Source organism: Copidosoma floridanum, unplaced genomic scaffold (assembly GCF_036245765.1).
Source record: "Copidosoma floridanum isolate Cflo_tuat_1 unplaced genomic scaffold, Cflo_Japanese_pri ptg000020l, whole genome shotgun sequence".
Taxonomy (NCBI): domain Eukaryota; kingdom Metazoa; phylum Arthropoda; class Insecta; order Hymenoptera; family Encyrtidae; genus Copidosoma; species Copidosoma floridanum.
In genome coordinates this window covers 332,367-349,662 of record NW_028321897.1, presented here as the reverse complement: position 1 = coordinate 349,662, position 17,296 = coordinate 332,367, and the positions used below count along the sequence as shown (strand labels likewise).

Below are 17,296 nucleotides of genomic sequence, written 5' to 3'. Positions count from 1 at the left end.
GGCATGCGTTAAGGAAGTTTGGAATTAATAATAAAATGAAGGGATCACAATGATATTAAGTTTTTTTGATAGTCTAGAAAATGTAGAACTTATGTTAATTTTTCCAATATTTGTTGTATGTCATTTTTCAAAGAATTATCCTCGAAATTATCCAAAAGAAAATCATGTGATTAACGTAGGCTCTTATGGGATCTTTTTGTCTCGCTTTTATAGACAACAATTTTTTTTAAATGCAAAGACATCGAAAAAAAATCTACCTACAAATTAATTACTGTTTCATAATTCAGTAAGCAAAAATTTGAGACATGTTATTGTTAATTTTAAACAGAAAACCATTAAGCAAATCGATACAAGAAAAAAATATCAATCGTCAATTAAATTAACGTTTCGCAATGCTTAACTATAAAAAATAATCTTTCATCATAGTATTTGTGAATATATATATATATATATATATAAGTTGCTGATCTCTTTTAGTATATGTACAGTTACATGTTTAAATTGACAAATTCGAAAGAAATATCCTCAACAAGATAACGGTAGCGTTTGAAAGCTGTCTTTCTTTCTTAAAAACTGACAAACTCAGAATTTCTGATGCGAGTAATGCATTGGAAAGTATTAACTCATACGTTGCATCTCATTACGAGTTACCACGTGCAAACGTGTTCATGGTCAAAAGTGGGTGTACCTCTTATACATGTCATGCTGTGGTGCCAAGTTTCGGTTTTTTAAACGGACACTGCAAACAGGTCATTGATCGCAATGGGTTGAAAGCTGTTCACTGATTTCGTAAAAAATAGTCTACCACCTGCTCTTTTGGTATAGCTAAGTTATGAAATTTATCACACGGTATAGCAAGTAGGCAGATAAAATATTGTGTTTCCGAGCGTTAGGTAAAATATCGTACAGGTGAGAAAATTGTGAAATCAATTTGTTTTGAAATCCCATATTTTGTCATGACAACTAACAACCCAAGTAATCAATCTTGTTATCTAATAATAAATATGATTGTAAGTTATTAGCCAAATAAACAGAGATAACGAGGTATTCTCCTTTTTATTTTTGTTACTGAATCAGCAGCTGAAATTGATTTGTAAACAGAACTTGTAGGTTTTTTTATATCACGCAACTTTTGATGTATTATAATTTTATTGCCACATTATCGGCAGGATTCTTTTGAGTTTTACTTTCCTCATTTTTACACGCGATGCAAACAAGAATACGAGAATAACATTCAAAAAAGCGCCCAGTGCTTGTGAGTATGTGTATATAATATATTATGAGAAAATCCACAAAAAATATCCCGTTTTCATTTCCCATTTTGATAAAAAGAATTTTTTGAGGCACACCTTAGAGATAGGGCTTATTATACTTTTAGTGTGATGTACTATGAGAAAAAAGTTTTAAACACGAGGTCAAGTGAGGGTGAAAACTTTTTTCTACGATTTACATGTTAATATTATGTCTATACATGTGATAGCTATAGATATAATATTAACTTGTGAATTGTAGAAAAAGGGTTTCACCCTCACTAACCCTTGTGTTTAAAATTTTTTCTTCATAATACATCACACTACGAATAAAATGAGCCAAGTTTCAAGTAGGGTGTGCCTCAAAAAAATTTTTTTTATTAAAATGGGAGACAAAAAAGGTATATTTTTCGTGGATTTTCTCATATATTAAGAGCCAGACTATCGAATGAAATCACCGTTGATCATTAATTTTATTGTCATCTCGCCAAATGTTTTCTTACATTACAATACGTATCGCCGCGTTCTCTCTTTCTACTTTCGTTAAAAAAACTTTTAAAAGCGCCTGATAAATCACACTCTTGAACGATAAGTCGAATAATTATTTTTCTTTCAGTCCTAAGAATTCATCCTGATCCAAAGGGAATCTTATTTTAATAAATGCGTCTAAAATGTTTGTGAAAAAAATTTCAACGCAATCCCACGTGTTTTTTTAGAATCTAAATTTTTTTTTCAAAAAAATCAAAAAACGACAAAATTTGTCCCCGAGTAACGATATTCAAAGCATCCATACATTATCGGGAGCAGAAACAAAAATTGCGGACCAACAAACTCAAGCTCAAAGCTGTAGCAAGTTGCGCGTAGTCGACTGCCTGACCTCGAACTACGAGTTCCGCTGAGGGATACCTATATACTGGGAGCAGAGACAAGCTAACAAACAGGATCGACGAAAAAACGCATAAAAAAAGGTCCGAGTGAACATAATATAGGGATGGGAAGGGAACCCCGGCGGACAGGTGGGCAGTAACGCGCGCCCCCTTCAAAAGGTTTTGTAACTTTCCACTTGGACCCTTCACTCGTCCTTAAGCCAACCGGGACTGGTGCATAACGTCATTATATCGCACTGGCTTTCCCATGCATCTGCGTGCACATGTATGCGCACACTCTAGTATACACTTATATATGTACAGAGCAACGAGGAGGAGTCATCTCACCCAGAACGTTCGCGCGGAAAGTTACCAGTGACGTTCGGGATATGGTAACCCACAGCTTTTATCGTTTTTATATCATTAAACTCTTTTTGCTCTTTCCGGGCCCGTTGCTTGGTGGATTATCACGAGAACAACCAGCCGAAGAATCACGCAATTACTGTTGGACGCGACTCCATGGCATTCTTGTTGTTTTTAACTGTTCAGGATTTCACTTTATTTCACCCCACGGTTCATTACGACAAAAAGAGTGCGTATTGTATGGTATTCGATGATTAGTCTCCATAAAAAAAAGAAATGCACGTTAATTGACTAGTGACTGCTAAGCAGCCAAGTAATTGCATGTTTTGATGATCGTCAATACCTCTATTACCTGTAATGGGGGTTCTATTTAAATGCAAAAATTGTCCTTTTTTTCATTAGAAAATGATAGTGCTCCCTAGTAACCGCGAATTGTCGCGTACATATTGATGGATAAAATCGGATACTATTAGTACATGTATAGATACACAAGGTTCAACCAGTTTTTGTGCAATTTATTTATAATTTGTTCATTTGAATGTAAAATCGCACGAAAATTGGCTGGAGGTTGCGCAGACTAACCTCATTAGCCTTGATATTTCAACCACTTGCTGAAAATTTATTAATTTTTTGTCAATCATTGAGCAACGTCAATCATAAGTGAACACAATTTTTAGTAATTATGTCTTTATTCTGGAATGCTATTTTACGAGATACTTAACTGGAAAAAATGGTTGACTCTGCGCGTAACATTGGGTAATCGAGAGAAAAAGTCCAGTGAACAACAAAAAAATGACAAACTACGGGCATCGGTTAACGTCTCCTTCCTGGAATCGATCCTAATAAGTTTAACCTGAATCTACATTCATATCGTTTGACTGTCGCACAATGACCCACTCAATTGTTGTAACAGCGAGCCTATTATTATATTCTACATAACGTGTATTGTGTAAATAATGTATGATGCGTACCAAAATACCAAGTATCAGTTTACCTGATGCTCGGTATCTTAATTTTACTTTAGTTATAGAAAAGTTCAAACAAATGTTTCAAGTAGGAAACGATGGTTTTATGTTTGTCATGAATAATGTGTGATATTTGTTTTATTATATAATATTTTCCCTTCAAAGAAGCTTAAATAATTACTACTTTACATAATAGGTGAGTTCAAAATGTAAGGGAAATGACACTCATTACCACTTACCTGTCTCGTTGTAATTTTAACAATATTCATTTATTTATGAGATTCGATTGCCATTATTATATGAAAACGCAATTTTTTACCTTTTCTGTGTATAAAAAAAATTAAGTTTAAGTCATTAGTCATTTAAGCTAGATTTCAGATCAGCAGGAAAGAAACAATATTTTCATCAAATATTTTTGTATCTAAGAAAATGCCTTTGAAAGTTGCAACGAAGAAAAAGTCAGATGTAGCGACATTTAGAGTAAGTTATTTTTTGTAAAGTCAGTAATTGGAAATGCAAAAAGTTGGATGAACCGACGCCAAAGAGGGTCATACTTAGCTGATAAATAACATTAAAATCGTATAAAAGGAAATAAAAGCAAGGTCTTCAAAAACATTCAGCAATGTAATTTAAGCTTGAAAAATAAATTTATGCAGTAGTCTTGTTCTGTTGTGTGAGAAAATTTTATAAGCAAAAAATGTCATGAAATAGGAAAAAAAATTGCATTCTCCAAAAATCAACAACAAAAGAATGGCATACGTACCGTAAAAATGTCTTATAATTTCTACACCTAACACTTATTCCATCACCATCGACACCACAAAAGACCCATGATTACAAAGTGACTTAACAAAAATTAGTTTAATATTTTTACTTTTCAACGTCGGCTGCAAGGGGACACGTGGAGAGTCCAAGATTAGGATGTCGGTCAGTCCGAGTGGCCGACGTAATCCATCCTGGCACTGATCCTTGTTCGGTAGGTCCGTCTTCTGGCTGCTTGTGGCTAAATCTATCTTGTTCCTTGGACCTGCAAGATTTTTATGAGTATTTATTGGCTATATTCGATAGAAAATGTAAAAGTTTTATCAATACAGTACTTTGATTACAATTAATTTTTTTACGTATGTATATATACTAGGGGCCCCCCGTCTCAACTTCGCCCGAAAATCACTAAATGGAACACTGTAGTGTGTTGACATGTAATCTGAAACGTTTTCAGTTAAAAATTTTACATCTATTTCTGACACTTGTCAGAACAAAAATCTTCTTATTAAAAACATGTATGTTCGGAATCCATACACTTTATTAGATCAAGTAAAGAGCTGTAAAAATTAAAAAAAATATAATTATACTGAAAAGTATCATGCATAAGTATATAGTAAAACAAAAAAAACAGACTAAAATATGGTACAGCATTATACTTCTTCACTAATATTTTCCCAAACTATTTTCATTAAATATTAAAACTTATGACTTTAGCTCCGTACTTTTAAAGTTTAAACAATACAATGTCAAAAAGTATTTTATTCCCTTAAAATTCGTGACAAACTTTTCTTACTCAAAGTCAATATTACTCAGTTTGATTAAGTTAAAGTACGAGTACTAAACATTATTATACTACGAATGTTATACAAAATGTATGCTACATAAAAAAAAACTTTACCATTTGTATACTTTGATTTCAGATTTTTTCAAGGTTACAGATTCATAAGGAAGAAAACTATTGATTGCCAGTATATGAAGGCTTCAAAAATTCCTTACAAAATATGAACTCAACACATCAAACTTACCTAAAATTTTAGTTAAAAGCTATTTTTAAGGTGATATCATATCTTTTCAGGAAAATACTATTTTGAAATGTCTATTTAAAAAAAGTTTATAACATTAGATATCGCTCATATTAAAAAATATTGTATAGAGACGAAGTCTGTACAATGTAGCTACGCTGATCTACAACGGTCCCACTAAATTTCTACCGAGTTGCTCATTGAAAGATGTTTTAAATATATATATATATATATGTATGTATATATATACATATATAGATTAATTTGTATAAATAGTTCATAAATTCAAAAAATGAAATAAATTGTCTTAAAAATACAGTTTCAGGGTTTTTATCTGAGATGATTTTTCTTCTTCTTTCTTTTATTAAACTACTTTATCATATAATTCTCAGCCATTTTTCTTTGAGCTAACTACATAAATTTAATTACTCCTTCCAACAAAATTTTTAGATAAAATACTTAGTAATTATACAGATCCAAAATCTTAAATTTGTTATTTATTTCACTAACTTTTTATCATTGTCTTTTTTATGTATTGATAAAATACAAACATTTTAAATTACAGCTATTTAATATCTAAGGAATTTTCACATTAAAAAACTATTTATTACGAAAATAGATACGAAAATCGTGAAAGTGGTGCATAAGTTACTAAAGCAACTATTTTTATCAAATAATTTCTTATTTTAGTACTATACTGAAAAAATTGATTATTAATATATGATTATTAACTACCCAAATAGCAGAATTAAATGAAGCTTAGGCTTACAGCTTGTTATTCAGGGCACTCCGGGACATAATAAGAATTCCCTATCTAATCGATCAGGATATGTTGATACTGTTATATCTGTGTTAAATGATTTATTTTAAATTTCTAAAAAAGAGTATACTCAAAAAATAATAAAATTTCATGCTGGTAATTAATTTATTCATTATAAACTTTCACTTAGATACTGAAATTAAGGTGTTTACATTGAAGCACACAAAATTCAGGGTTAGGATAATAAGATGTTGAAGTATCATAAATATTTAAATTTTCATTCATACTTAAAATTTGCCGACAAGTAGGTATCTTACCTTAGCAACACCAACGTCTTGTCTGTCGTTGCTTAAATGGCTGGTTACATCATACATGCTTATAAGTGCTTACATACACATTCCACTTCGATTTGCCACATACATCTCATTATTTGTATTATTTATCACTAAGGGGACAATTTTACTATGAGAGAGTCATATCCACCACCCTCCTCGTTTAAAGCATTTTCTTTCTATGAACTGCACATCTGCAAACCACGGTAAAATGCTGTATAGCAATAGCCTATTTATATGGTTGCCAAGTGATTAGGTCATATTAAGGGAGCTCCAGCGAGCACTGGTACCAACCCAAAAATAATTGTGTCAGTATCGCTGTTGCAGATATATGTGCTTGCACCATCATGTATGTGTGTAATTGTAAAAACTGTTTGCTAATACAAGTATAATACAAGGACTTGATGAATACTTCACGGAATACCTCGAATTTTTTCAGGGTTATACCTATATTTTGCAAGGTACCATCTGAAAGCTGAGATTTTTTTCTATAAAACAGTTACCATCCTGATATGTAACTCCTACATTATGGTTAGAAAATTAAAATATATTTATGTTGCTCCGTAAGAGGTTGTGTATAATGTGCGAACTTTGAGAGCAAATATCTCGAAATTTTCCATGGCTAGAGAGAAAATAAAGACACTGTTGAATTCAGTGGGTTCTTATCTATCAATTAAACGATCTCTTGACTCCTCCCACTGGAACCCCCATAAAAACACCACATAGTTACCCAGGAGGAACTGACTGAACGGGGTCTCGAACCAGAGCCCTCCGAGGCCTTGTCACAACTTTTGATATCTGTATTCGCCCTGGCGGAAAGCAAGCGCTCTACGCTCTACCATCTTAGCCACTGAGAACTCCCAACGCTGTGTACTATCTACTGTGAAATTAGGAAGTACCTGTAGCCAATAAGACACTGTTGGCAGCTCTGCTTGGTTTTAAGAATACGCTTTACCCAATTATAAACAAGAAAAATTTGGTTTGCATCCATAACTTAACGGTAAGACCAGTTCTCGGAGACTGAACCTGAAAAAATCTTGTTTTAAGCATTTTTAGATACACATGTCTCATTTTTGTTGTTCTACCGACTTTTTGACTTGTATTTTTCAATAAATCTGTAAAAAAGGATCAAATTCCTTTTATATTCAAAAAAGTAATGGATAACTTATTTTCACTACTTTCATAAGATTTCAAAAGAAAGAATTCCTTTTATTTCTACTTTCAATAAATAGGAAAGTAATTGAGGATTCGTATAAATTAATTTAATAAAATACGATCAGGAATTACACTAATTACTTGTATTAATAACGCAGAAAAAGTAATAGAACAGACCTTAAAATCCAACTTCTAACTAAAAAACATTGTTTTAATGCTTAAAATCCGTTTAACTCTCTCAAAAAGAGGTAGTACAGAAAAACAGATTGCACTAATTAAAAGGAACAAAAGAAATGTTTATGCAATTATCATTTGTTTGACTTTGAAATATCACAAAATTTAATTATGCAAAAGTACCTTAAGATATTAAGTAGATAGCGGAGAGAAAATCGATGCGATCAGCATATGCATGGCCAGTTTATCAATCTTCCGCCCACATTAATTTTCGCTTTTTTACAGCAACTTCTGTATGATTATTTTTCTAACGATTCCGCACTCATTCGAAATCATGTAAACGATTATTTGAAGATACTTGGCTTACACTCTTTTAACCCGTGCAAGCTGTCTTTGTGTACATACTCCTTTTTTTCATACAAACTTGGTCACTTTATTACTATCATTTTAATTAATTAAGTGATGTAATTGCAATAATTCTCAAGTACATTGGTATTAGATCATACTTATTTAAACGAACCGTTTATTAACATCGTATGTAATTACAGTGATACAATTACATTATTTTTTTCTTATGAACAGTAATTGTAAGAAAGTATTAATTACATTTGTGTTTTTTTGTCTAACTAATCAAAGTACCAAATCCATTGGTACTTTATCGAAGTAGTTGAGATAAATAATCAATTACTATTGCAAAAATTTAAATTTATTATTTTATTTCAATTAAGTTGACTGAACATAATTGCATTTGATAATTTGTATTAAATGAAAGTTAATCAACTGCTAAAGTACTGAAACTTTCCAAAAATTGATTTATTTGAAATAGATGAATTGAATTTTTATAACCCTAAAGAATTTAAAACATGTTGACAGAAATACGTTTAATTTTTATTGCAAGTGTCTCAAATAATCACATTTATATACTGTAAAAAATAGTTGTTTATAATGTTTCAAGCATTAATTACAACATTGACCGTATAATTAATTTTCAAATTACGGTTTTAAAAAACTCACGTTATCCTCAGATGATTTTAAATGGAATTATGATCTTATTTTAGCTTTTATAGTCATATTATTACTGACTAAGTATACTTATCAAGTTTAAATAATAGTTTCGTTTCAATTAACGCTAATTACTCTAATTTACTACAGTCACTCTCAAAATCCTATGAATTTTAAAACAAATTTCAAAAAACTTTCATTCTTAAATTAGGAAACAGTTATAATAATAACTTTGAAACGATTGAATTATGCATCAAATTGAATCAATGAAAAAAAATGAATTTAATCAACAACCGTAAAAAAGCGTTAGAAAATAACACGGAAAAATCATTAGTATACACTTACGCTTTTTTTACGACTTGTTGGTAAACGTCTTTCGTGCGTGAAGCGATTAGATAATGCCTTTTTCATTATTAAAGAATTATTTTGACGTGGTATGATTTTACTTTTATCAACTTATAAGTAAAAATAGTTTTTATCTACTTTTGTAGTGGCGCACTGGTGACTCTTATGTTTTTTCCTCCTAAGACTTTAGAGTCAAAGTTTTATGAATTAAAAAATAATGTCTTTCATTTGAACTTGTTTGCGAATAACTGGTGGTCTGATAAAATCCCAAATAGTGATTATATCAATAGGTGTAATATAAGATCTAGATAAGTTAAAAATTAAACTTAAATCCGTTTCATCAAGATTTTGTACATTATAGAACATAAAAAAAATTTCAAATAACAGCAAAGAACTTGACAGCATTAATAAGTCAATCAAGAGCTATGCTGTTAAATTTTCATTTTCATTCACATCGTTTTGACTACACATTAGGTAATACTTATAAAATATCTGAAATACAATACAAAACAAATAAAAAGCTAATTTATACACAATAATTTAATAATACATGCATTAAATCCAACTTACAAAGTATTGCAAGGAGCAACGTCTATAGCCGTAAGAGATATGAACAAAGGCAAAATTTTTATTCTCAGTGCAATTGCAAAAGTCACAACACAATGTTTACAAAAGTACAATAAGGCTAGGTATACAGATTGTATGTGTACGTGCGTGTGTGTGTGTGCATTTTTGCCACTTGCAAAAAGAGCAAGCATAAAGTTTTAAATCAAAACCATTGAATATTTTATTTAATAAGATGTTTAATATAATATTTGAAAACTGTGTTTAAATTTTATGTGTAAGTAACAGTATATTAATTGTATTTAAATTCATTACATATACGTACTACTTCAGAAATGAGTATTCAGTATACAGTGACTCTTTGATCTAAAATTTGAAGAGAACCAAAATTAAGTGTATGTCCGTTTTCTTCCGTGTATCTACAGAGTATATACTGCAGTAAGTTATTTCTCAATTCTACAGCCATTTTAACGTTTTTAAAAAAGTTTTTCAACTTTACGACATGCTTAACCAACATAACGCTTGTCATAACTTTAGGGAAATAAACATGTAAACTGAATATAACGTAACATAAATTTCAATTTTAGCTTGTTCTAGATGATAGAAAAATTTTAACTTACAAATAAGTTTCAAACATTATTAATATTATACTTTTTCAAATACTTTTTAAAGAGTTAATTCACAGTTGTTTAAAAACGGCAATACTATAAAGTTCATACAATTGAGATCAGTTCTTTTAACAAAACTAGTATTACTCATAGATAAGTAAATTTAATTTTATGAAGTCTGGATTTAGTATGTTTAGAAATAAAATCCTGAAGACAACTATTTGATATATTAGCAAATACGGTAAACATCTTACTCAATTTTTTTTTACGGAATAGTGAGTAAGAAGGTTTAGTTTCACGATGAGTTCAAAAAAAAGTACGTAGGGGATAATATGGAGAAATTTTTATTTTTTCTATCAAAAATTCTGTACTTTGACAGTCGTAGTACTGGCGTTGTTTTTTTTACGCTATAGATTCTTTTTTTTTAATTTTATCCTACGTACAAAATACAAGTATAGATTGAGTCACGAAAGTATACTCTGTGACTTTATTTAATTCATTTCAAATTTCACTAATAACTTATACATTTTACGCTATACTACGTATTGTACTTTCTTAAAAAGTACCTTAAAAGTACTGAAAGTATATATAACCATACAACCTTATGTGAAATGCATTACTTTGAGATGTCGTAATGATAAATCAGAGTTGAATTTTCAAGTAGCAAAAAATAATCATTTTTGTCGACATGCCTCATGTATTTTCGTTTTATTCAGCTTTTTCCATTGTATTTTTCAGCTCCATGGACCAATATGGGCCAGAAAGTCGTTATAACGACATAAACAAAACATGTAACATGTTTAGTTCCGGAACTTTGCCACTGTACGAAGGTTTCAGAAATTACAAAAAAATACTAATTGAACATTGTAATTTACCTCACCTTTTATTTTTGTATAAAGGTTAATTTCATGGAAATTTAAACTACGATTATTAGCTCCATGATTAAAAGAAAAGTATTAAAAGTTCAAACTCATGAAAATGTCAAGACTTGAAAGTATTAAAGAAATTATCAACGCACAATGTTGTACATATTTTTAAAGTATTCATTGGATGAATCTATATGTACCATTTCCGAGCATTTCGACAATTTATTTCATTTATCTCTAGTTTAAAATCATGTTGAAGATTAAGTGTTTACTCATTCTTAATTTTTTTTAATGGAAAAAACGTACATCTAGTATCTTATCTATGCATCATAATGTAAAATATTACCCATCACAAATATATTAAGAGTAGGTATGTAAGAAAAGCGTTATTGTACTGAGCAAAGATCAAATTTATAAGGTTTTGCTAACAGACTATCAATTTTGAGCACTAAACAAAATCTGTTTTAGTAAACTCATTGAATGAGTACTACTACTTTATGATAGTTTTTCCCGTCGTATTCTTCATCAAAATTTTTAAGCACGAAGAAAATGGTTTCGTAATAAAGAAATGAAAAAAATGATAGCTTTAAGACACGTGACCCATAGCCAAGTATATCTATTACCATCCTATCCTTTAATTTGCAGAAATAACGAGCTTGCTTCCCAGCAAGTGATGAACTTTTTTCAGAAAAAGTTCAATAAATTGCGAGAATTTCCATTGCTACCCATCCACGCCGCTCAAAGGCTCGCCGGAAGAGCTCTATATGCGTGTAATACCTGTATCTTCGCCTGGGGCCAGTAGCACGTGCGCACGCCGTACATGAATGCACACGAGCCTGCGTAATAATCTTCACCACCAATACTTCTTGCTTTCCTCGCGTGATACAATTTCTCATTGCGTGTAGATTAACATAGATGTCAATGTCCTCCTCGCGTCTTTCAATTCCAACGCATAGATATACTCTGTCAGCATGTCAGAAGCTCTTGAACGTAAATTTCAATGTTTATTGAGTTTTTTTTGGATATTTTCTTTACATTTTGACATGTCGACTTAAAATTTTTTTTAGGTATCAGTAAAAAAATTTTTAGCTTATTGGTTTCGACAACGCTTAAAAATTTTGTAATTTTTGTTCAAAAAAGTTTTACAATTGATTTGGATGTGCATCAAGTACGTACGTAAATGTTTGTGTTAAAACAATTTTTTTTTGTGAACGGCGAACGCTTGATGAAATGCATTTTTTTTTTGTGAGTAACAACTGCCTATAATACAGAGCCCGTTAAAAAATTTTCTGTTAAACTTGTCCTAAAATGAAAATTGTATTATATTTTAATCAAATACCATATTGTAGCCTTTACTATATTAAAAAAATTTTTATCAAAAAACATCGAAGATCACAGTCTTCTCCTACTAAAATGGTTTACCTTAAAGAAGCAGTGTTATAGTATATTCTGAAAATATAATAACTTATAAGCGATTCGAGACGCACTTGGTTGTAAATAATTAATAGTAGGTCGAAATTTATCAAATCACGAGTTTTTATTAGAAAACTGAAAAAAATAGAAAAATTTACATATCGGTCTCCTCGGGGCTGTAGGAAAACGAAAGCCGATATACGACCAAGTACCAACTCCTTAGTACTCTACAACTGTTTGGTTCGTTTTCGGTAACCCGTCGTACGTGCTCGGTGCATTCCAGAATCGTATATAATAATATTATACATTTATGAGAAGGACGCTATACGAAACGATCATATATGAAGCTTCTACTGTATCAAGTATTTTCAAACGTGAAAAAACTTTCCATTTTTGCTTTTTTTACGTGCTCTTATGAGAAAATCGCGTGTTTAATCGTATTGTTGTGGCTCAGTGGGACATAAAAACAAAGCTGTCACTTAAATAAAATTCAAATTGATAAATACAAATTCGAACATAGCAAACGATCCGTTACTACGGACATTTCTCCTGGGAAAATTTTCTTTTGGAAGAAATGGCCATATCTCGTTTTGTTTAACAGTTTTTGTAAAGCTTAGCACATCAAGAAAATTGGAATTGTAATAAAAACTAAGAAAATATCATACACCTCTCAATGTTTACTTAAACATCCTTAAACATTGGAATTCGCAAAATTAACTTTATCATTTAAGATCTGGATTAATTTTTACTTATATTTAGGTATGAATTTGACTTTACATTAACGCCATACAATAATAAATCATTAAATTTATCGACGTTAGAGTACCAAGAGAACTAAAGCTGCCAAACTGCATGAAGCTTGGACGTTTATTGAGACGTATTTCATCAACCTCTGAAATCTGATCTGCACTGCACACCGCGAGCTCAATTATGTAGTCTTTAAGAGCCCATAAAATCGAGACAGCCTGTTCGACGACTCGCATCGATGTGCGTCGCATACACCTACACCTCCAACTTTCATCCGTCCCATAAAATTAACTCAAATTAATAAATCAACTTGCTTTAACAAGTGATTGGCAAGTCGACGCACCGAACATCGTTCCTATGCTGATGCAAAAACAATCATTAAAACTTTTATCTCCGGACGGTCTGTTTTTTTTTCTTTTTTTTTTTTTTTTTTTTCGTTTTTATCCTCCTCGTTCTACCAGCATCAGTTTACAAATTGTCCACAATACTGACGCATGCGGAGGAGCATGGAAATACTGGTTTTCTCTAATGTGTTTTTAAAGTGGCAAATATTCTAGAAAGAGGAGGAGGCGAAAAAAAAGCCTCGATCCAAACGCACGCCGTACGTAAGGTTACAGCCTCCTCCTAATCGCGTGTGTCTCTTTTTTCTGTCCACGAAGGAAAATTTTTTTTTACTTTTTTCCGCGGAAACGCGACCGTTTGATGCATCAATGAGATACCGAGCCGACTCGATAATGAGCCTCGATCCGAGCGCGTCATGTTTATACGTGCACAAATGTGTCGCACGCGTGCGCCCGATGTTTACCCATCACGTGTAAGTTGTATAGGCATACCGTGAAACCTAATTTGTATTAGGAGGGGCACGTACGTACAAAACGTGACAGGTTGAATCAGATCCACAAATTATGCCATTTGCGAAGATAAAAGACAGTTTTGCTTTACGACAACCTTGAACTTGCGGTGATAATGGAATGGCTCGTCTAGGAAAAATACGCACTACTTCATTCCGGCGATTGCAGTTTTACTAAATAGCACGGAATGTAAACATGAATTATTAATAGCCCGTGGAGGATTTGTTTGTGAGCGAAAATAGCGATCGGTCGAAAAAGCCGAGGAGTTATTATTGTCGAGGAAAAAAAAAGAAACGCGCTAGTCACCCTATTCCGCAATCCGAGCCGCATCACAATGATGCCGAATTAATTCGATCGAGAGACTTCCTGCTTTTTTGACGCACAGCATGTGTGTACTCGCTGGAAAGATGCACATTGAGGTAGGTATGTAAAAGTTGATTGAGCCGTTGAATCTACAGATTTAGAGTAGGAAAGTGTAATTTGAGAAAAACGCGGCTGAAATTTCAATCCCGACCGACACGCTGAACGCGTACATCCTACCGTTAGGATTACTGTTACTCCTATTTGCGCTTTGGTTTTTCGACTTTTGACGTACGTCAATCAAAGCTGCTTGTTATCATTGATCTTGTTATTTTGTGGGCTAATTGGGATTCCGTGCGAAGAAGCAAGTATTAGACAGTGGTTATCTGTTTCTCTCTTTTTTTTTTTTTTTTTTTTACATGTGAAGCCACTCTTATGCTGATCTAATTATTACATTGACCATTTTCTCATACAAAACGAAGCACAGTTACTTTAACGCGACACAATTGAATTTTTACTAGTGAATTAGTTTTATGGTGCGGATGATAAATTTTGAAAAACTTGATAAAATAGTGCTTTGGATAAAAGAAAAAAAAGAAAATTATCTAAATCCTTGGCCATTTCAGATGATAAGTTCTAAATTTAGCTGTGGCTTACAAAAAACTACTAATTCAATGTTCAGATGTACAAGTAGGGAAATGGTATGAGTGTCTTCTTTTTTGTGCAAGTGAAAATTAAACTACACAAATTACTACGCTAATAAAATTTAAAAAAAGGGCCATACGATAATAATTACGGTTTCTTAGCACTCTCATGAAGTGTCATCCAGATACAAGATGCTACAATTATTTTTGTAATGTTTTTTCATACTACTGAACACTTTAAAGGTATCAGAAATATTTTTTTTATTTTTTAGTATGTTATCCAATAACATGAAATCACGTAAACAGTTTGGTGCTATATTGGGTGGAAAAAAGTATTATGTTAGGCACTTTGACCTGACTTTTTTTATCGTCATTTTCGATGAGCTAATTTTTACCATGGAGATGTAACATATTTATTTTTGATAAGCAGATAGTTAGAAAAGATTTCTGTAGTTCTTTAAATTGGAAGTCTCAAGCACGAGAGTCCATTCAACGACTCGGTCAAAGAAATCTCTAATTCAGAGTCTGGTTAAATAAAAGGCTAAACCGAAGACATGTTTTTTTTCATTTTGTAGTGGCAGTATTGTCTGTTGTATTATATGAGGAAAGGCACAAACTTTGGATCATCACATCAGTCGCTTCCTCAAAGACGATTTTGAGTTAGCGCTTTCTTTGACCAAGGCACCGACTTAGCCTTGAGCTGTTTCCGGTTTGACCTGTCTTCATCAACGTGGCCTGCGGAATTCAACTCAACCATCACTCATTCATCCCTTGGTTCCTATTATTAAAGCCAACTCCCCGAAATAGTTCGATGACACTTCTGCACGCGTGACAAAATTAAAGAAATAAAGGCACTTACGTTTGGTAAAGAAGTACAGTAGATTTTTCATGTTGGCCCTCGGTTTCCAGGAAAAATACAAAAGCTTAAAACTGTCCGATCGGTAACTTTTACTGGAACCACAGCAGCAAAGTGGGATCACCGCGTACCAAAGCAATGGGCCACGATGAGACTCCTTGAATCCACGGCGTATCAGTCCGTAAAATTATCCGCACACTACTGATCACGTTATTCGCGAATTTGGACACCTTTTACTGTGCAAACGCGCGGCCAGACGATCATTCAGGATGGAGATCGGGCGCTCCGGCGGAGTTTATATTCCCTTTGGACGGCAGAAAGACCCGTGCGCACTTGCCGACGAGAGACTACGTGGAGATTTGATCGCGTCCTCATACGGTGGTTGTTATTGTTGTCGGATATAGTGACGATTGTAGTGGTTCTTGTGGTGGTCGCAATGTCAGGACTGCCGCGAGTGGAGAGCGTGCAACTATATATACGGTGATAAGGGGCGCTCCGCTCCCTTGTCTTTGCCTCTTCTCTTACCGCATGTACGTATGTTGATTACGTGTGTCTGTGGGTACGCGTAATCGGAACAGCCAACGTGTGCGCGCTCGTCTCCCCGATGTATCGGTACAATGTAAGTAGGTATATGGAAGATGAAGAAGATTCAGTGCCAGAGAGGGGAGAGAAGGTATACCCGCGCGTGCAGCAACTCGTGGCTATCTATTTGGGTCCGGGAGCACCACACATCACGACGACGACGATGATGATGCTCTCCCTCTTCCTCTCCCTCCCCAAGAGCAAGCTTTATCGCTGACTCTCTCGTGGATGTTCACTTATTGACTTCTTTTTCCCTACTCGAGTGCTGTTTGCTTTTTTTAATGTGTTGGTCCTCATCATAGTCTCTCGATCCCAAGTCACTGGGGTTCTCCCTTTGAGCTAGCGCAGAGTTATCGGCATCGAGAGTAAATGATCGAGACAATGCTATTGGTTCCAAGCTTTCAAGCGATGATTCTGGACCCCTACGTTGATGCGAGCTACGGATCAATTTTACATCTTTGGGAACAAAATTTATGTGCGAAAGAGTCCACTTTTTTGTGTAGGCTCGTGTCTGCTTGGTTGGGAGTGAGCTTCTCAGTATTTCAACGTGTGCAGGTGTGACCGGATTAATGACGGGATAAGGTATTTGTAGATCAACGAAGCATTTCCTTTTTTTTTTGTTTCTGAAATCGATGACGGCGGCTTCGTCATTCTGGCACGTGTGCACAATGTTACTAGAAATGGCAAGTTTTTTTTTCCACGATGAAATCATACGGAAAAAGTCGTTTTTTCGATGAAACGGTGGGGACGCGCCAGACGATAGAAGAAGAGATTCAACATTGTTAGTAGCGTGGCTATGATTTAGTCTTGAATATGTAATGGCTGCGGTCACGAAGGATGAAAATTTCCGTATTTTAATTGTTTCT

At 33.2% G+C, this 17,296-nt stretch overlaps 1 protein-coding gene across 1 annotated transcript in view; it reads right to left on the bottom strand.

The window, feature by feature from the left end:
• LOC149374286 (scavenger receptor class B member 1-like) overlaps positions 1-16,365 on the bottom strand; it is a 95,058-nt gene extending 78,693 nt beyond the window's left edge. Inside the window, exons 1-2 of the mRNA XM_089593808.1 lie at positions 15,852-16,365; positions 4,319-4,471 (exon numbers count right to left, since the gene is read on the bottom strand). Coding sequence (XP_089449934.1) covers positions 4,319-4,471; positions 15,852-15,882 — 184 coding nt within the window. The 5' untranslated portion in view covers positions 15,883-16,365. The remainder of the gene's footprint in view (positions 1-4,318; positions 4,472-15,851) is intronic.
• Positions 16,366-17,296: the final 931 nt, after the last annotated feature.